At 43.2% G+C, this 21,879-nt stretch overlaps 1 protein-coding gene across 1 annotated transcript in view; it reads left to right on the top strand.

Moving 5' to 3' along the window:
• The window catches only part of Tbc1d31 (TBC1 domain family member 31), a 50,666-nt gene that overhangs the window by 490 nt on the left and 28,297 nt on the right, over nt 1-21,879 (top strand). The window contains exons 2-5 of the mRNA XM_051202521.1: nt 5,487-5,633; nt 9,799-9,914; nt 11,390-11,568; nt 19,403-19,554. Of these exons, the coding sequence (XP_051058478.1) occupies nt 5,487-5,633; nt 9,799-9,914; nt 11,390-11,568; nt 19,403-19,554 (594 nt within the window). The remainder of the gene's footprint in view (nt 1-5,486; nt 5,634-9,798; nt 9,915-11,389; nt 11,569-19,402; nt 19,555-21,879) is intronic.

Genomic DNA, 21,879 nt, shown 5'->3' with positions numbered 1-21,879 from the left:
TTAAGTCATCGCACACATCTATAATGTGGAGAGCCTGGTGTGGGCTGGGCACTATGGGACAACGCTGGAACAAACTTAAGTTCTTCAGTTTGCACCGAGGACTGTGTGTCGCTGGGGCTGTCAACCAGGCGGGGCCTTCTACAGCGCCTGCACTTTTCCTTCAGTTTAGAGTAGTCGCCAGGTTTGAGACCCGGCCTTCTGTGTGACGTCAGCGGGAGTCTGCCACAGTGATACGTTTGTTTTGGTTCCCATGGTGCATGTGTTAAGTGATCTTGGTGTTTCTGATTGCCTAGGTTTGCACGGACTTCAGGTTTGGGTTCATGTCTCGAGGTTTGTTTTTGTACTCTAGAGACTTTTCTGTTTATCTTTCAGTTGCTTCTCCAGAAATCAAAATAAGTAACTTTGTAGGCTGAAAACGCGGTTAAAAGTGTTGGGTCAGCCACTTACTTGACCAGCCAGCCACTTCGGTTTCTGGTGGCTGACCACCCTTTATCACTACTATTATTGACCCACCAACCTATTGAATAAACAAATGTTGTCAACAATAGAGGTTCTCCAGCTTTTCCATTTCCAAATGTGGAGTTTGTGTAAGTAGCACTCTCTACCTTTAGCTTCTCTAAAAAAGTCTGAGAAGTATGGTCACTATGCCATTTCTTGCTGCTAGAGATTATCTCAATAGATATGTAAGATTAAAAAAATATTATGTACTTCTATGAAAACATAGTTTTTAAATTCGTGGTCCTCAACCTGCAAACAACCCTTTTATTGGAAAATATGGATGTTTATATTACAGTTCATAGCGGTAGCATATTTTCAGTTATGAAGTAGCAATGAAAATAATTTTATGGTTGGCGTGTCACCACAGCATGAGGCCCTGTGTTAAAGGGTCGAAGCATTAGGAAGGTTGAGAACCGCTGATTTAAACCCATTGTTGGGCCAGGGAGATTGTAAGGTAGATAAAGATGCTTGCTGCTTACGACTGGCTGCCTGAGGAAAGGATTTATTTGGCTTACATTTCTGAGTCACAGCCCATCACTGAGTGAAGTCAGGGCAGGAACTTGAAACAGAAACTACAAAGGAACCCTGCTTGCTGGCTGACCCTCACTGGGTTATGCTCAGCTAGCTCATGGGAAATACAGCTGAGGACTACCTGCCCAAGGAATGGTGCCACCCAATCGAATCAGTCCCCTGCAGACACACCAACACGTCTAGCCTAACCCCTTCCTCAGCTGAGGCTTTGTTCTAGGGTGATCCTAGGCTTGTGCCAAATTGACAGGGTACCCACAACTCCACAAAGCTGGCCTCTACCTCCACATGTTCTGTATGGCAAACACACGTGCACATTGATAATTACATTTTGGGGAGGGGGGTTTGAGACAGGGCTTCTCTGTGTAGCCTTTGCTGTCCTGGAACTCGCTCTGTAGACCAGCCTGGCTTTGAACTCACAGAGATCCACCTGCCTCTGCGTTCTTGGTGCTGAGATCAAAGGTGTGTGCCACCACCGTCCAGCAATAATTACATTTTTTAAATAAAATGTTGCTATGAGTTGAGAGAGACAAAGCTGAGCCAGGAGATTTGTTAAAGGAAGTACACGTTTACCAGCTGTGTCCTTGGAGCAGATAATCGATCGATCAGTCACTAAGCAGGGACAGTCACACTTAGCTGAATTCTACTCTACCATAATCTTATTTTTGTGGGTTGGCTGGTTTTGTTTATCACATTTATTTATTTATTGTATGTGCATGCCGCAGTGTACATGTGGAAGTCAGAGGACAGCTTTAGGGAGAGTCTCACCTCCCGTGGTGAATGAGGATCCTGGGGATTGAACTAGGGTCGTTGGGCTTGGCAGCAAGCACCTTTCCTGGCTGAGCCGTCCTGACAGCCTGGCTTTAGTTCTCACCTTTTAGCCCAGCCTGGGTAGTAATTTGTGATCCTTCTTCTGCCTTGGGCTTCCACAGTGCTAGGATTAAAGGTCCTACCCACCATGCCTGGCTATTAATATTGTGAACGATTGTCATCTGATTTCTAGCCTCAAACTGTAATGTCACAGAAAAAAGGGCTGAGAGGGAAAAGTTATTTGTTGAGTTTACTTGGTTGTATGAGTGTGTGTGTGTGTTTGTATGTTACTTGTGTGTTGTTCGTATGTGTTTGTGTTATTTGTGTGTTTGCATGTTATTTGTGTGTCTGTATATTATATGTGTGTTTGTATGTGATTTGTGTGTAAATGTAATTTGTGTGTTTGCAAGTGATTTGTGTGTGTGCTGTGTGTGTATGTTATTGTCTGTATATGTGATTTGTGTGTTATTTTTGTATGTTATTTGTGTGTTCATTTGTATGTTATTTTTGTGTTTGTGTTATTTGTGTATGTTTGTGTCTGTGTTTGTGTGTTATCTGTGTGTGTATGTTGTTTGTGTGTATGTTTGTATGTTTGTGTATGTGTTTGTATATTGTTTATGTGTGTGTATGTTATTTCTGTGTGTGTGTTTGTGTTATCTGTGTGTGTATGTTGTTTGTGTGTGTTTGTATGTTTGTGTATGTATGTTGTTTATGTATGTATGTTGTTTGTGTGTGTGTTTATATGTGTATGTTATTTGTGTATGTGTGTATGTTTATGTGTGTGTATGTTGTTTGTGTGTGTGTATGTTGTTTGTGTGTGTGTTGTTTATGTGTGTGTATGTTGTTTTTTTTTTGTGTGTGTGTGTGTGTGTGTGTGTTGTTTGTGTGTGTGCTCATGTGTGGATGTGCAGCTGTGCTGGTGAAGGCCAGAGATCAGCATCAGGTGTCCTCTTTCTTTGCTCTGCCCCTGGGTTTTGAGTCATAGACTCTCCCTGAACCCACTGGCTGGCCAGTGAGCTCCAGCCGCTGCCTGTCTCCCATTCTCCATCCCTGGGGTTATGGATGTGGGTATCGTGCACAGGTCGTCGTGGGTGTGTGAGGATCCAGACTCAGGTCCTCATGCTTTTGCATTAGGCACTTTGCTGACTGAACCATCAGCCCCAAAGGTATTTTGGTGTTATTTCAGGATAAATTTTGTTTTATTCTTCCTTACTTATTTTGGCACAGGGTCTCCTTTGCCTATTCTGGCCTCAAACTCATTTTAGCTGGGAATGACCTTAAACTTGAGATCCTCCTGCCTCCACACCCCAGTTGCTAGGATTGCAGATGTACAGTGCATGTGTACCACCATGATTGGCTTAATTTGTCGTCATTGTTTTGGTTTCTTTGTGTAATATCCCTGGCTGTCCTGGAACTCACTCTGTAGATCAGGCTGGCCTTGAACTCAGAGATCCACCTGCCTCTGCTTCCTGAGTGATGGGATTAAAAATGTGTCCCACCACTACCCAGCTAATTTTTGTATTTTAACGCCTTGGAACTACATAAAAATGAGCATTGTAAGAATTTTTCTATGTCCCAAATTGATCTAAGGAGCTATATATTTAGATAAACATGAAGAAAATAATTTTTTTCACTGCTGAGTATTCAATCTAGGCAAGTGCTTTACCAATAAGAAAATGTTTAATCCACATAATCAATTTTGCACATTCTGTAAGGTTTTTTTAAAATGAGATTTTAATTTGCAATATTAAAACTCTTATACAGGGGTCTGGAGAGATGGCTCAGAGCTTAAGTGCATTGGCTGCTCTTGCAGGAGATCCAGGTTTAATTCCCAGTACCCATTTGGTATCTTACAACCATCTGTGACTCCAGGGGAATTTAGCGTCTTCTTCTGGCATCTGCAGGCACCAGGCATGGGTGGGGTACACAGACATACATTCAATCAAAAGACCCATATGAATACAGCAAATGATTTTTAAAAGACTCTCATGCATTTTCATGATTAAATACTAAAATAAAGAGGGGAGTGCTGACATTACCAGCTTGAGACCTCTTAAGCTTCTGGGGTTCATAAGGTAGAAGGAGAACACTGATTCCTATAAGTTGTCCTGTGACCTCCACATGCCAGGGCACATACATACACACACACACACACACACACACACACACACACACACACACACAATTTTATTTTATTAAGATCTTATTTATTATATGTATGTACAGTGTTCTGTCTGCATGCATGCCTGCAGGCCAGAAGAGGGCACCAGATGTCATAGATGGTTGTGACCCGCCATGTGGTTGCTGGGAATTGAACTCAGGACCTCTGGAAGGGCAGCCAGTGCTCTTAACCTCTGAGCCATCTCTCCAGCCCCAGGTAAATAATTTAAACAGACTGGGATTGTACTGTTCTTCAAGACCAGAATGGCTATGCACGCTGTCTTCTCTTTTCCCTTTGTTCCTGAGATGTGATCTCACTGTGTAGCCCAAGTTCAAGTCCTGCTTCCACCCCGAGTCCTGGGATTATAGGTGTGCATCGCTATGCAACTCTCTATGTAGTAAAGGACCATTTTGTGCTGCTAGCTTTTTTCTTGAATTTGGTGTACATGTAGCGTGGCATATATGTGTCGGCTGGAAGACCACTTGTGGATGTCATTTCTCTCCTTCCATCACGTGGGCCTGGGGAATCAAACTCAGGTCCCCAGGCTTGGTGGCAGTCGTCTCCGCCTGCTGAGCCATCCCACTGACCCAGTGCTGTAACTTTTATAAACAGTTTGGCCAGAGCCCAAAAATCCTAAAAAAAAATAGTAAATTTATACAAATATTGCTGTACATTCTTTACAAAGTTTGCCTATAAAAGTAGTGTATGATTATTAACAGCTATGTATCAAATATAGAAGAGTAGGAGAAAGTCAGCTTTGTCCCTGTTCTCTGCACACAGCAGTATATGTGTGTTTATCTTCTTTCCCGTGCATACACCTTGTCTTTGGCATTTTCATTTTTAACTGAATGTTTGTGTTTGTTTGAATTTATGTATGAGCAATGTAAAGCCCGAGGTTAAAATGTTTAAATTTTCATGTAGCTTTAATGTGTGCTATATTTTTCTGTAGGATACAATTGAAGAATGAACTCCATTTCTTATCTTTTGAGAAGTGTGATCCATAGGGGTTTTGAAAGAGCAACTTAAAGCCCTCCACAGGCGTGGTGAGAGTGTGCTGTGTATTGCAGCTCAGGTGCAGGAATACAGTGGTGAATAAGTAACCCTCACAGCACACACCTGATAGGGTATTGTGTAGGTCTGTTAGCAATTTTCTATTACAGGAACAAGCTCTCATACCCTGTTGCCTATGCATCACAACATAGGCTATTCGTATGTATCTAAGTGTCAGCGGGGCAGGAACTTTGTCTGCCAGTTATTCCTAATGCCTGGCTTCTTCATTTCTACGGTGTTTCAGAATAAACTGATGGATAAATGAGTGCCAGCTTCTTTCTTAATGTATGGCTTTCTGAACTGTTCAGAAGTCCTTATAAGATGGATTCTGGGGAAGAGGAGGAAGTGTAACGGGAAGAATAAGCAGGCAGAGAGCCTTCAGTAGAACCCTATGTGTAAAGCTGGTATGTGACGTGGAATGCAATGTTGTGTTTTGCAGGATTATAGTGAACATTGTTCACAGCACTTCTGAATACCATCCGAAAGTTTTGCGGTTTTTGAACGTGGCTTTTGATGGCTCGGGTGATTCCTTCCTTGCTGGGGACCACCAGGGGAACATCTATGCTTTTGACTTGCATGGAAACAGGTAAGCCAATGCTTTTGATATGGACCTTATCATTACAAAGCTATTGACTGTTTGTAGTTCGTTACCTACCACTAATTGACAGAATGCTACTGAGTTCTTGGAATGCTGCTGTTAGTGCTGAAGTTAGAGCTGAACCCAGGAGGAAAGGAGGAATAAAGGGCTGGTTTTACAGGGTCTCGTTAGATCCCAGGTAGGCCTTGACTTGCAGCGATCCTACCTCAACCTCCCCCTTGCTGGCAGCCATCATCCCGACTGCTTGCACTGCCTTTCATTGAAAAGAAGCTATGTTGCATTTTATTATCAATGCATGTGCATGCATATCCTGCCACCACAGCATGGGTGTAGCAGCAGGTCGAAGGGTAACATCAAAAAGTTGATTCTCACCTTCCTCCATGTGGGTCCAGGGTCTGAAGTCGGGCCGTTGGGCTTTATAGCACCTTTACCCACTGGGCATCTTGCCAGCTCTGCTTGCTTTTTCTTTATTCAAATTCTCCATCACTGCTAGTTTATTGTTAAGTTCTGGCGCCTTATTCGGCAGCCTAGAAGTTGATCTCCTTTGAACATTTTTGTTGTAGTGTATAGATGATCTAAGAATTATCACCATCCTCCTTCCTCGACCATTTCCTCCAGAAGTGATTACTAAGTAGACTCGGTCTCTAAGTACCCATGTCATGAGGCAAGGTGGGAGGGAATGACTAGCAACAGTCCAGAGGTGTCTGCATGGGGCAGGTGTCAGTGATGGGCGTGAGCTTAGAGAGCCTTGATGAGTAAGGAAACACTGGGAGAATAGGAACCTGGTTCCTACACCGAGGAAAGACTCGATGTAAAGAAAAGAAGAAAGCCAGAATGAACCTTTTGGTTTTCGATTAGAGTTGAATTTATCACATGGACTCTGGGTTTGAATATCTGAGCAGATAGAAATAAACACAGACACCTGTGTGGCTAGAAGCACATTATCCATGTAAATTTTCCCTTGTGTTGCCTTCTCAGAGGGCCAGGATGACATGGCAGGAGCAGTGAATGCCATCAAGAATGCCAGTTCTTGGATCCCAGAGCTATTCCTTGAGAAAAGAAACCAGAGATCCTTGCAGAAGGGGCTAGTTTCAGAAATGGGGTGGGCGCAGTATAGGGCAAGCCTCTTAACATTTCACAGATAGAAAAAATCATCCAGAGAGTAGTAAGGACATGTCAGGACACAGAAGCCAGCATGAAGAAGCGCCCTTGGTGGAGATAATTTGAGCATTACAGTAAGTACTGAAAGTAATGTGTCATACCCTCTGATGTCAATCAAAATCCACATGTCCCTGCTGTAATCAGCGGTTTACTGTGGACCTGAATATGGCACAGTCAGACATTTTTCTCCCCACACAATTGTTTCATTTATTTTCTGGTACTGGGGTGAGCTCAAGGTTTACATGGTGTGCACCCTGCTACTGGGCAGCTTCCGCCTCACCACAAAATTCTTAACTATAGAAGAAACAGAATAATGGTTAAAACAAAAAGGCCTGGCACACACTGTAGAAATCAAGTTATTAAAGTTAATAGAACCTGTGAAAAGCTGTGTGGCCGGATACAGTAAGAGGTGCACAGTTCTGTGCAGTTCTTGCAGAAGATAGACCCTGGATGCAGCCTGTACGGGCATTCACTAAGGACTGTCCTGCAGGTGTCACACAGGTCCCGGTCGAGAATGCTGGGTAAAGGCGGTAGAACTTGCAGATGGAGGGAGAGGGAAGAGGCCATCCTTCTGTCAGGCATGCTGTGAGACAACCGGAGGGATGTAAAAGGACTGGGATGATTAGGTGGTGGGAATACACGGTGTTGGTGACTTCTCTCTCTGATCAGGAACACAAGCCACAGATTTATGTGCAGTCTGTTAGAAATCTGCTGGTGATCACTTCTGCTCTTTACTAAAAATAGCAACGAAGCCAGAGGTCCTGTCCTCAGCCTTCCTCGCTCACCTTGGCAGCCTCACCCTGAGTTGCTCTATCTCTCGCTCCCGGCTCCTGTTGGCAACAACCAGATGCTAGTTGGTGCTCCCATTGCGCCGTAGCATGTTGCAATTCAGCGGTCCACAGTGGTTCCTTATTCCTTTGCCATTCTCCAGTTACTGCTGGAAAAGCTTTGTAATTTCCTTGCCTGCTTGTGTTGGACACAGGTCTTAGTCTCACTGCTCAGCCTCCTGATGTGTGAGAAAACAGATGCCAAAGCCCATGTTTCTTCTTCCCCGTTGCAGCCTCTGTGCCTGTGAATCCCGCCATCGGTAACGTTTCATCTTGTTCACAGAAAGAGCTGCTTTCTCTGTGTCCACCCTGTCTTCAGTCTCCCCTGGGACTTCACATCTGGGTCTCTCTGCTGGGTTTGTCTGGTGTCTCGTTGCTTCCCACAATAGGGGAGGAAAAGTAATTTCCCCCTGCCTTGCTAAGCTGTGAGCCAGGGTTCTCAGAGCCAAAGACAGACTGGCAAGGGAGACAGGCTTTTACAGAGTGCCATACAGGTGTTGAGAGCGTAGCCACATTCCAGCTTATTTGCAACAGAAAACAATAAAACCTCCGAGAAGTGAACGGGAAAAGACTTGCCTCTCTCAAAAGGCAATGAATCGTGGGAAGGCAAATTTATGTGGAATAAAGGTATATTATGTTAATTCCTGTGACGCCATCCCCAAGCTGATAAAGGTCCACAGTTACTCTTTTAATTGACCTTTGTCCTTTGTGATAGACGCCCTTGTAAGTTTATTCAGATATATGCAGACCGGACAGATCAATAAGAAAAAGGCATCTAGCTTTGCTTATATCTGCTTCTTAATGTTTTCAGCTCAAAATAATCCTTAGACCAAAGTGGTGTGTTTTCAAGTGAATGCTCATGGCTGAGCTCATCAGTGAGCTGCAGACCCATGAAATCAGTTGTGATTATTAGCCCACTCTACTGAGCTCCCCCCAGAGCCTTCTTATTGGACCACACAATGGTCTCTCCAGCTTGCTTTATAGCGAAAGACTAGTACTTACTTCCCCTTCCGTCCTAGGCTTCGAGCTGCTCTGCTGTTTTGCCCACCTCTCTGGTCCTTCCTTGCCTGTGTTGCTGGCCTCTTCCAGTGCCTACCCTATACCTCGTGTTGCTCAGGCGCCTGCCCTGGGGTTTCCCCTCTGCATTCCAAGTGCTCTTTTTAATGATCTCATCACCAGCGGAACCTTGGATGTCTTGTAAACACAATGTAGACTTTACTTCCCGATGTACCCTGTGTGGAGCTTTGTGACAGCCATTAGCTGTGTACAGCCCTTGAACCTTCAGAAGGTGACCAGATACATTGAAAGTGTGATGCTGAAATACACACTGGAGTTTGAAGACTCAGTTTGAAAAAGAAAATGGAATATTTGATTATTTGGGATTTGAATATTTAAATTAATTGTATCTTTTTCTTTACTATAACATACCTCCTAGAAAATTTAAATTTATATAAACATTGTGCGGGGGCCTTGAACACAACACCTTTAAGATAAGATTTAAGGTTCCCTATTCTCAAGCTCCTGCTCTTTTTCCTAAGCTCAGAAGCTTAATATTATGTAAATGAAATTCTAATTATGTGCCAAGCTCTCTCTTAAGAACTCATAATGTATTGTTTAATTTGATCACAACAAACCCCTAGGATTCCTATTCTTATCTTCCGTTTACACTTGAGAAATCTGATTCCTTCTCTTCCCCCATGTTTTCTGCATGCCAGATCTCTCTTGGCCTGACATAGCCGCTCCTGTGTGTCCTTTCCACTTTGTGCTCGTGTCTCTGGCTCATGTTTTCTCTAGTAGCTTTTATAACCGTCACCTTTTTTCTCAGTCCCTCTGTCACTTACCTTGGCTTCCATAAATATCTTCTCAAAAGGTGTGGCAATTGTAATTCTGCTGTACTGAATTAATAGAAACTAATGAGTGGCTTCCCAGCTGGGGAAGCAGAATCCAGTCTCCTTCACAGGGTTCCTGAGAGGTAACCCTGACCTGGCATTCATTTTCAGGTGATAGGAATACCTTCATCATTCACAGTGGGTGGCCTCTTAAACCATCATGTCTATTTTTAACCCACCATTTCCTAAGTCTCATTTTCTCCTCCAAGACTCTACCATCGTAAAGTTTATGATCACTGGTAGAATTTCTGATACTAACACAGCTATTTCTTATAGGTTTGCTCTTGTACAGCGAACGGCACAGGCTTGCACAGCTCTGGCCTTTAATCTTCGCAGGAAGTCCGAGTTCCTTGTGGCATTAGCTGACTATTCTGTTAAATGTTTTGATACAGGTAAGAAGTCCGATTTGTCTTTTGAAGTGGAGCGAAATATAGGCTAGCAGACTTTGAGGTGCTGTGTAGTCTCTGGAGCAGCTGGGTCAGGAGTGTTGTCACTTCGGGTAGCCACAAGCCTGGGGACGATTCCTGCTCAGGTTAGCTGATTCAGAGTTTCCAACCACCTTCAATTCCAAACCTTCCAGAAGACTTGGGAACTAAAGCTTTGTGCATGTGACTGACCACAGTCTTGCTATAGGATGTCCATTAGAGCCAGCAGTGGAGAGATGCGTAGGGTCGGATCTGGGAGGCTCCTAAAAGGACACGGCCATCGCCTTCCGTGATGAGTCACCCTCCCAGCACCTACACGCTGTGACTCTGCTGGTTCTTACTGAGCCAGGAAGTTTGCTCAAGCTTCGGTTGAGGCTCCGTCACACACACATAATTAATTGAATTATTGCCTGTGCATAGATGTGAGGGCAATCTGACGGTAACATCCCTCACCCCATTATCACCAGGGTTGAAGTATTGCCTATGCCCTCTTGATATTCAGTCTGTTAATGTTGCTGGTCTTTCTGGTAAGACCAGCCACAAGTCTTGCGTCCTTAGTAGAAGCCATTTATTTATTTGTAGCTAACGGTAGCTGAGTAATAAAGGTATTCCTGTCATGTGGGAAACTCCGGGAGTTCAAAGATCTCTCTTTCAAAGCCCAGTTCTTTACTATAGTTATCCCAAAAAAAAATCATTAATTAACAAAAAGTCCCATATATATTGCAAAACACATTACATAGATTTTTTTTTTAAATAAGCATCCTGGAATGTTATAAATTACACCCCTTATTCTTCAAGCCAATCAGAAGTAAACAGAATGGCCTCGGTGGGACACTGGGGCTTGGGTGCTGTCGCATAGTAACAGCTTTATGTTGCAGTGTGCTATACAGTGTGGTATGTCTGAGTCTCTGCTCTACAAATAGTTTGAGGCTGTGACCCATGCCCTGGAAGAGAACAGCAGAAGTGATTGGATGGGGCTGTAACAATCCAGGCAAGAAATGGGGGAAAGGCAAAGGAAAAAAAGAGAACAAATTCAAAAGCTGTCAACACTGGAGAAATGCCATCTACGCCCTGAGCTTCCGGGCTCAGCTTATACAAGCAGGGCTGATACTGTGACCTCGTGTGATAACATAAAGAACAGGCTTAACATGGTGGGGACAAGCTTAAGTTTGATTTAAATAATTAACTTTGCCAGGCATAGTGTCACACACCTGTCATCTGGGGGGCCCTGGGAGGTTGAGGTCCTCAGTAGGTCTCATATGAGCTTTCCACGGTTATATCATACTAACACTCCGTGTGGTAAACGTTAGCCACAGGCTCCCGGAGACGCCTTTATTGACCCCTGTCCATCAGTTGAATGAGTCTGTGCATTGTGTTTATGTGTAGTGTTTTATTAACCAGTGAGTGATACTTCACGTGTAACAATTTTCCTGTCACCACAGTCACCAAGGAGCTGGTTAGCTGGATGAGAGGACATGAGTCGTCAGTGTGTTCCATCTCTGTGCACGCATCCGGGAGATACGCCATCACTACATCCTCTGACACAGCTCAGCTCTGGGACCTGGATACTTTCCAGCGGAAAAGAAAGCTGAATATCCGCCAGTCTGTGGGGATACAGAAGGTCAGTGCTTGCCTTGTGCCTCTCCTGCTAGTTGCTGGGTCACAGGATTCAGAGGGGTGGAATAGTGATGATTTGTTGTATCTTCAGTAGCAGCGTTCTTACAACACAACCCTGGCCAACGAGTCGGGATTAACGGTTGTTTGCAGTTGTGTTCAGAGCACTGAAATGTTTCTGTTAAATTATTACAGCTGTGAAACTTACGCCATCGTAAGTGGCCGATTTTAAGACGTTTCAATTTCTAACCCTTTCCCAGTTTGCTATGAACAACTTTAAACATACAGCAGATTTACAAGAATTTCATAGTAATCATGGACAGATACTTGTCTTCTAGAGTCCTTCATTAACATGTTACTCCACGGTACAGTTTGTTACATGTTACTGTATGACCATCCCTGTCCCTCTGATCACTGGTTGTTACTTGTGTATTTTAAAATAAGTTTAAACTTAAATGCAAACTTCATTGTACTCAAGTACGTAAGCCTGCATTTAATCAGTCACAGTTGAATTATTTGTTGATAGAATATTTACATATGAAATTTGGTGAGTAGGACAGATGTGTAAACTTGAGATGAGGGAGGGTTGGGCTTACTGTTGCCTGAGGTATTTTCATCATATCCTTCCTCTCTTTACAAAGGAGATGAAAATATGCTTTTTATTGAGGATTCATTTTTTTTTTGCATGTAAAATTTATTAAATGTGAGTCTGTATTGAGGTCACTCTTCCATGATGGAAGCCACACAATGGGAATGACCAAAGCTGTTCATACAACACTGTGTTTAATTAATCCAGGTGTCTCCACTGATATTTGGGTTCAGAACTGTCTGAGCCAAATACTAAGCCAAACACGTCTTAGCTTACTGGTGACTTTTGCTACTAGCAATAGTCACCTGCTTCTTAAATTTAAAGGAAAAAGAAAAATAACATGAAAATAAAATCCCTGCGTAGTGAAGCCAGATTTTTTAAGGAGTAAGCTGACTAAATAAATAAATAAATAAATAAGTAGCATACATCCTATTAGGCCTCCAGAGGGAAAACCAAAATAAAGCAGGGCAATCAATCAATCAGGGTCCATCAAGTGATTGTCATTAGCATTTAATTACCAGAGTGACTGCCAGCACATGGACTGAAGGTTGGGTAGAGGAGGATGGCATGCTCGAGACAAATCAGGATTCAGTACTACATACACAAATGCTGACTTAACTCCATTTTAATTTAGCCAACAATCACATGCATTGAATTCATTTTATTACATGTATTTATATTCTTTTCTCAGTTCATAATTACATGAATACAGAATGAGCTACTTTGCAGTGTGCATTGTTCATCACATCCTTTCATGGATATTTCTGATTTTTTTTTTAACTGTGGTTTGGTTCGATCTATTATAAAGCTCATATAAATCAAACTATTTGATAATAATGTATATAAGATCTGCTACATATTTTGTTTATATATCTATACATATATACATATATATGTATATATCTATATTCACGTCACCTTTGGAAGATCCATTTACCTTGCTTTCAGTGTTTATATTTTTTTCCCTGATTAAATACTGTTTTTAGTAGTAGCTGTGTCTCCCTGAGATGAATTGCTTTATTTATTTATTTATTTAGTTAGTTAGTTAGTTAGTTAGTTAGTTAGTTAGTTAGTTAGTTGCTTTATGTAGGCTGTGTTGTAATGTGGTCTGCCCTTATTCTCTTTGGTATTAACATGAGCAGCTAATGTTGCATGTCAACCCAAAACTTATCCTGCTGCCTCCATGGAAATCCCAGAGTTCATCTGTCTGCTCTCAATAATTAAAAAGAAGATGGAAGCTGTTGCCAGCGTGTTCCTTAGGGACTTGAACCAAATGTCTTAGTAGGTCTTTTCTTCTTTAATTGCTTTAGCACTCAAATTGAATTCTAAATCCCAAAGCTGGGAGAGGAATGGGAGTTGAACCTTCGATGGAGACGGCTGTGGAACGGTGACAGGAACCTCTGCTCTTAGCATGTTTGCCAGCATGAACTTTGTCTGGTCACTCAGACATTTAGTTAAAAGTGTCCCTAGAGTTCAGAGGGAGAGAGAGACAGTGTGTGTGTGTGTGTGTGTGTGTGTGTGTGTGTGTGTGTGTGCGTGTGTGTGTGCGTGTGCGTGCGTGCGTGCGTGCGTGCGTGCGTGTGTGTGTGTGTGTGTTTACACTGTGATGCATGCGTGTAGCTGTTTGTAGAATAGTGGAACACTGTAGTATGTAGGTTACCGCAAACCCTATCTTAAAGAGAGATAGCTCATCAAACAAGATGGCTCAGCAAGTAAAGGCGCTTCCCACCAAAGCCGATGACCTCAGTTGGATCCCTTGGACCCCCAGGGTGGAGAAGGAACTGACTCTGCATGTTGTCCCCTCACCATGTGTGCGCTGTCACGTATGACATACAAACACATGTGCACAAATACAATACAAACCCAAAATTATATAGCCCTTTAAAATGAAACTGTTTAAAACTGGTGTGCAGCCTATGCTTGTAATCTCAGCACCCAGGAGGCCATAGGATTGCCTCAAGCCAGTCAGATGTGCATAGCCATTAAAAAGGAGGTGGGGGCAGGTGATAGTGGCTCATACCTTTCATCCCAGCATCCAGGAGGCAGAGGTGGGAGGATCTCTGTGAGTTCAAGGTCAGCCTGGTCTACAGAGTGCGTTCCGGGATAGGCTCCAAAGCTACAGAGAAACACTGTCTCCACAAACCAAAAAAAAAAAAAAAAAAAGAATAAATATATAAAAATATTCTTTGTTCCCAGGCTATGCAAAATTTGGAGATGGGCAAATAGTTTTTGCTAGAAATGGAAGCTAAATGTAACCCAGTCTTCAAATTAAAGCTTTAATTCTGACCAAATTTTAACTGACAGAATAATTTTATTCCAAGTTTTGATTTTGTACTTTAAGTGGAACTTTTATTTACTTTGATAATACTGGGAAGTTAATGTCATGATAGTACTTTTAATCTAAAGCCATGTCCCATTCAGTGTCCCGGTGATACCAGTTTCTTTAAAGGTCAGTCACTTGGGAGAGGCCTCATCCCTGCCCTGGTCCTGCCCCTCCCATCAGGGTTTAACTTGTTTCCTGTCCTCTGTAGTTCTTAGAAGCAAGAAGTTAGTCGAAAGGCTTGAGTAGATTCCCGGTAATCTCCACACCGTGTTTAGCCAGTGTGGGATCAGAATAGTAGCTGTACCTACCTCAGGGATGACATCGGTGTTTAAGGTGACAATATATGCAGGGCACTCTACACAGTGCTCAGTAAAATTGGTGTGTGTGTGTGTGTGTGTGTGTGTGTGTGTGTGTGTGTATTATGAATGTGGGACAGGTTGACATAGCCCAGCCTGGCCTTGAACTCACTGTGTATCTAATGATGGCCTTGAACTTGATTTCCAGCCTTTGCCTGCAGTGTGCTGGGAGCTTGAGTCCAGGGCTTCATGCATGGTGGGCAAGCGTTCTACCAACGTCGCTGCACCCTGAGCGCTCTTTAAAATCTGCATAGCAACATTATTTTTCTTTACTAATAATTTAAAGCTCACAGGTGTTTAACTCAGTTTATATTAAAATATGATCTGGCAGCCTAATCTGAACTGAGCTGGCACAGCCTAGAACACGAATGTGTGTGAGGATGAGCTGCTGGCCAGACCACATCCTGTCCTAGTGTGTGTATCGTATTGCAGCCCCTTCTCAAGCTGGTAATAATGCTGACTCTGAACCGTCTTTGCTCCTGAGATGTCCAGATAGATGACTGTGGATCTTTGATTCCAGTGTTCTCTGTGGTTCTTAGGTGTTGTGGGTTCTTTTCTGGGGGTGGGGTGGGAAGTGAGCCTAGGGCCATGTGTTAGGTTGCTGAGGAGCTCTGCCTGCCTGCAGCCAGCTCTTAAAGTGTTCTTGAAGGACTGCCACTCCAAACTCATTTCCACTGCATTTTGTGTGTAGTATAGCAGCGATTAAAAGTCAGCCAGGCACAGTGGTGCACACCCTCGTCTCAGATGCTTCGGAGGCTCAGGCAGGATGACCTCACGTGTAACACAAGATGTTAAAAGTAGGTTTTGCATCTGTGTATTTATTGTGTGTGCATGCACACACACAAGCATGCCATGTTGTACTTGTAGGGGTCAAAGGACAATTTCCACAAGTCAGTTCTCTCTTCTACCACGTGGGCCCTGGGACTTGAACTCGGGTTGTCAGGCTTGGTGGCAAGTGCTTTTACCCATAGAGTCAGTCCTCTGGAGAATTTTGAATTCAAAGCCAGCCCAGGCAACTCAGTGTGTACCTCATCTTAAAACAATCACAGGTAGTAAGAGATGCCAGTTGTTGGATGCCTAGTCTGCAGCTTCGCACCGCCCTCCCTCGCTTCCTTATGACAGATCAAGCTATGCAGCTGAGGCTGGTCTAGAACTTGAGGTGGGGTCAAGCTCTTTATATTGACCTAGGCTCTGAGTGCTGAGATTATTCAAGCATGCTTCAGCCATTTTCATCTTAAATAATCCTAAAAGGCATACCGCTTTCCAAAAGGAAAACTAAAATTCAGAATCATTAAGTAACTGGTCCAGTGTCACATGGCTTAAGGAGTGGTTTTGGTGAGAATCCAAACCTGACTTACTGCAGTGCAGTCCATGGTACTATACTGTGATTTCATTGGAACCTGTCACAGAAAAACATAAAGGGACACGGGTCTAGATTAAAGGTGCCATCATGAAATTAACTTCATAGTGAAGACCCAAAGTTTCTTTGAGAGTCTTGTGTGTCATCGGTGTAAATAAAGGTCCCATTTAAAGTGCAAGAGATAAAGAGGTACACCTCTTCAAATGAGTAACTCCTGGTTCTTGTGATGCTGTTGTGTTCAGTTCTTCAGTTGGGATTTGGAACTGTACCCTTGTATTTGTGATTACTTTCCTTCAATATGTACATGGGAAAACACTTCATGATGCCCGTCAGAAAATGTTTCCTAAGGAAGGTTCTTGTACGTCAGTCTGTTACTGCGACTGTCCTGGATTGTTGTTCCGGTTTTGGTTTTGAAATGAGGGCTCACTGTTTAGCCTAGGCTGTCCTTCACTTACTCTCCCGGCACAGCCTCTCTGGCTGGGATTCAGGACTGTGCCACCATCTCTGGCTTTGGTTCTGTCCTTAGTTTTTCAGCGCACACAGAGTGTTGCACATGACAGGCAAGACTCCTACCACAGAGAAAGCCAGGATTTCTGAGCTGTTAGTAAGCAAATTGACCAGAAAGTGCTTGGTTGGGTGTGCTTGTCTCCCAAAGGTGTGTGTGCTGAAATTTGTCCCAGATGTGGCCATGCCGGTGCCTAGCAGAACCTCTAAGATGGTCCACTCTTAGAGTGCTGGGATCTTAACCTGTGGGGCACAAGCGACCCCTTTGGGAGTTGAACGACCCTTTCACAGGGGTCACACATCAGATAACCTGCATATCCGATATTTACAATTCATAACAGTAGCAAAATTACAGTAATGAAGTAGCAATGCAATGATTTTATGGTTGGGGGTCACTGCAACACGAACTGTGTTAAAGGGTCTCAGCATGAGGAAGATTGAGAACTACTGCCTTAGAGCATCAAATAGTCTTAGGAACCCTGAGAGAAAGACGGGAAGGCAGAAAGGAGAGGTGTAACCGCAGAGAGAAAGCAAGGAAGCCTTGTTGCTGGAGCTCTCTGGCGCCCTCTGCAGACCCTGCCACTGTGCCTCCTCGAGACCCACCAGAGCCTAGCAGGAGCAGGCTGGCAGGCACTAAGCTCTCTGCCCTCCAGAACTGTGAGCTAAATACATATTTCTTTACAAATTACCTAGCCAACAGTATTTCGTCATGGCAACAGAAAATGACAAATACAGAAAGCTTAGAGTTGTCATATTCCACAAGGAAACAAGTCAGGCCACTTGAGCTCAATTGTCCCCCTCCTGTGCATTTTGTTAATTTTTTGGAAGTTTTTTTCTAAGTACTTAATGTTGTCAGGAGATGACATTATCTAAATAATAATGACATGTTTCATTAGGAACAATTTTATAATCATTAAAATCTAGCAATTAAAATCACAAATCTGGTAATGAATAATCATGGAGGCAATAATCTTATCACAGCTATTCACCTAAAATAGCAGTTGGTGCTCATTAGCTTTTAGGCCTTTGCTGCTCCCGGTAGGAATAAACTTTATTACTTTTCTCCAAAGAAATGACTGCTAATTAAAGGAAGAATTTTCTGAGTCACTTTTTGACACCAGTTTTAAAAGTGTAATGCATTCGTTATGGATTGTAATATATTCGTTGCAGAGTCTTTCTATAAGAGCATGTTATAAATCTTCTCACATCCTGAGTCTGTATCAGAAGGCCAGCGATGGCCTGCGGCAGAGTGAGCCGAGCACAGGTGAGGATGGACCCTTCTGATCCTGCTCTGTCGGCATCTTGTGTACTTTCAGTGAGGCTTTTATGTGCCTTGTTGACGGTGACCTTAACACGGTGCTTTATTCCGTGTACACGGTTACCTGTGGCATAAATATGCACATATACACGTTTTATACAGATAGACTCAGAGAGTTGTTGGTGATCAATTTCAGTGTTTCGGTTTTTGTCCTGGGGTGCCAAGGATGGAATTGAGGAGCTTCTGGCATGCTAGACAATCACTCTACTGTTGAGCCACAAGCACACCCCTAGCCCTAGCAATACTTTAGTATTCAAAAGAGACTGGTTAAAGCTTGTGTAACAGAAAAGTGGGGAGCAGAATAAAAGCTCTCTTCCGCTCTGCTATCAATGGGCTTCTCCCTCGGTTCTTTATTAAATACGTTACATCGGGTAATAATTGTGGTTGTATGTACACTTTCATTTCCTCGTATACAGAATGTTTGCATTTATCTTCACCTTTTCGGTTATCCCCAGAGGACTTAGTCTTGCCAGTTAGTTGGCTAGCTCAGTGGGGATGCTTTGGAGGCTCTCCAGGCCTGTTGTAGTATCTTATCTAGCAGCAGACTATGACAGAGCCTCTCCTAGGCTTCCACCAACATGTAGTGTTCTCTAGCGAGGTTAATGTTTTTAATAGTGTTCGTTTGACTATAGAGTCATAATCCCTAAACGATGAGGGTGTTTTGAGAGATGCCTTGTTGAACAGATTTGTTGCGTGAACATGGTGACATATTTACACAGTCTGCATGGTACAGATCAAGGACTTGGTGGGGGGGGGAATCTCTTGATGTAGTCATGAAACATGGGGCATGAGGCGCCTGAAGCAACAAGTTTTAAAGAAAAGTGGGAGGGTTATAAACTGAAGCGGGATTGAGAGTAGAGTAGGCGTGTGGACCAGAACAGTCACTTATTATTAGCGCGTGAGGTCCTGTGCGTCAGTCACGCCTCGTACTGACATTGCACCAGCATCACAGAGACTGAGGACACTGAGCAGTGAGTGGTACTGCACCTTCCACCATCTTCCTCACGTCCGTGGGACAATAGGCAGATGACTGTACCATCCATCAGTACATTGTCATTTGCACAGGTATATAAATATGCTCATTAGCTGTAAAACATTTGATTCAGAGATATCTAATTTTCATCAGATTTTTTAGATGCAAGCTGACAAATTTTAAACTGTTATTTCGAATTTTGTGTACTTCGTCACTTCAGTCAACTTTTTAGTTGAAAGGATTTTCCATTTTTGCTTATTTAATAGCTTATCAAATACTGGTACTGTGCTGTCATATTAACGTGTGTTCTCGCTAGTGTAAGAAGATCAGCTTAACATGGAGGAAATGGCAGTGCATAGTTTTAACTTTAAGAGGGCTGCGTGGACCTGGAGTGAAAAGTGCCCTTTTCCGTCTCTAGGTTTTCTTTCTTCCGTTCAGTAACACCATCCTCAGCTGCTTTAAAGATAACTCCATCTTCGCCTGGGAGTGCGATACTCTGTTCTGCAAGTACCAATTGCCAGCTCCACCCGAAGGCTCTAGCATCGTGTACAAAGTGTTTGCTGTGACCAGGTAATGGGTCTTTTTAAGAAATTTAGTTTCCATTCAGAATCTGGAAAAAAACAATTCCTTCAGATTTAACTGTGATCCGAAGACATTTGGCTTTATTGTGCAAACTTTCAAGACAGGGTTTCTCTGTGTAGCCCTGGTAGTCCTAGAACTAGCTCTGTAGACCACACTCCTTGCCTCTGCCTACCAAGTGCTGGGATTAGAGGCGTGCAGCACCACTGCCCAGCTCTTGTGCAAACTTTTAAGTATATGTAGAAATGGAGAAATCTACAGACTCCTGAGGAGTGTACAGTTGTCAGCCAAGTCTGTTCCTGTTTCTGTGTCTGTCCATTTCTCTGTTGTATTGCTTAGGAGCAAAGCTTACATGTGTCATTTTGTTGGTAGATATTTCAATGTGTATTTCTACCTTTGGGGAACATAACCATACTATTATGATCAAATTGTACAAATTAGCAAGCGCTTTTTAAAATTGTCCTATAGCCATTGCTCAGACGTATGTTATTTGTCAAATCGCTGGTGCTGATGACAGCTGTGCTCCAATTTGGGAGTACAGCAAGCTGAACACATCTCATTTGGCTGGTGTAGCTCAAGAAGATTTTTTCTTGTGGTTGAGGGACTAGGTAAGTTGTTCAATAAATAAACATTTGCAAGGTCTTAAAGACTTGAATTCAATCCTTAAAACTCATGGTTTGGGGGGTTGTTTGTTTGTTTGGCTTGGTTTTAAAAAGCTAGGTGTGGTGGTATATTCTTGTAATCACACAACTGGGAAGGTGCTGGCGAGCAAGTCTGTAGGGTTTGTTGGCCAACCAGCCTAGCTGTTGGCCAAGTTCCAGGCCATGGAGAGTCCCTGCTTCAAAATGAGACAGACAACAGACAGACAGATAGCTTGTGTGTATGTCTTTCAGCCTCCACATGCACCTGCACACACACACACACACACACACACACACACACACACACACACACACCATCAGGGAAGGTATGAGGACACAACTGTTTCTGTAGTCTGATCTTTCTCCGTGTGGTGCTGCTCGATGTGACCGTTTGTCATCTCGTCCCCTGCACTGCTTACCCCTGTATTTCCTGAAAACAAGGGCTCTACCCAGGTAAAGGCGAAGACATGGTGGTTTAAGCACTTTTATCAGGAGCAGCGTGGGCCGGGGTCTCTCAGAACCTGGGTGGAGTCTGTACTCACCACCTCCCTCAGCATGGTGTGAGGTACTAGAACATTAGTGCTGTGCAGTCCTCTTGTCCTTGGTTCGTTAGCTACTCTAGCTCCGTCACTCTTGGCCTAGTAATAGCTTCAGTTCTGATGCCCCTCACTCTAGTTCCTTTTCTATTGTTCCTTCGCTTCAGATTCTGCCGCTCGCCACTTATGAATCAGAAATTCTAAAAGCCAACGTTACTCACTTTGACATAGCTTGTGGAAAACAGTGGATGGGCAGATTGATGCTTGATCCCCTACCCCTGCTTTCCCTTTGTTGTTTTGCTATTATTTTGGGGTTTGCTTGGTTTTTTGTTTGTTTGTTTGTTTGTTTTTGTTTTGTTTTATTTTGAGACAGGATCTACCTCTGTGGCACAGGCATACCTCAAACTCATGGCTATCTTCCTGCCTCAGCCAGCCTAATGCTTCCCCTTTTTTTCTAAAACCAGTTTTCAAAGTAATGCATTAGTTTATTGGCATCTTCCAAAGAAAGCCATTAGCCCCCGCCCCATCATTAATCTTTTCAGACTCATGAATTTACTGCCCTTGGAAAGCCTCAAGCCGTGGTAGTTATACCTGGTTCTCTCGTTTCCCAACAGTGGGACTCTCTTCAAATTTGTTTAAACCCTTTTGATATTGCCCTGTCATCTGTGATACTGCCAGAGCTGCTGGGCTCTCTGCTCTCTGGTGTGTCTGAGTGTTCCAGATTGTTCCAAGCCCACAATCAGCTGTTTCTCTAAAGAGTGAGTTTGAGATGAAGGGAAAGGATGATTTGAAACCCTAAATGCCAGGGAGACTCATGGATGGGCTAGTCATTTATAACCCTTCCCAGACCCTGTGGATGACTAGGAGATGAGTTGGGTTTTTTGTTTGTTTGGTTGGTTGTTTGTTTGGTTGTTTGTTTGTTTGGTTGTTTGTTTGTTTGGTTGGTTGGTTGGTTGGTTGGTTGGTTGGTTGGTTGGTTGGATGGATGGATGGATGGTTGTTTGGTTGGTTGGTTGGTTGGTTGGTTGGTTGGTTGTTTGGTTGGTTGGTTTTTGTTTGTTTGTTTGTTTGTTTGTTTTTGTTTTTTTGTTTTTTTTTGCTTTTGGGTTTGTTGTTGTTTTGTGATTTTTCAAGACAAG

This window comes from Phodopus roborovskii, unplaced genomic scaffold (genome assembly GCF_943737965.1).
Source record: "Phodopus roborovskii unplaced genomic scaffold, PHOROB, whole genome shotgun sequence".
Classification (NCBI taxonomy): domain Eukaryota; kingdom Metazoa; phylum Chordata; class Mammalia; order Rodentia; family Cricetidae; genus Phodopus; species Phodopus roborovskii.
This window is presented reverse-complemented; position numbering and strand designations above follow the sequence as displayed.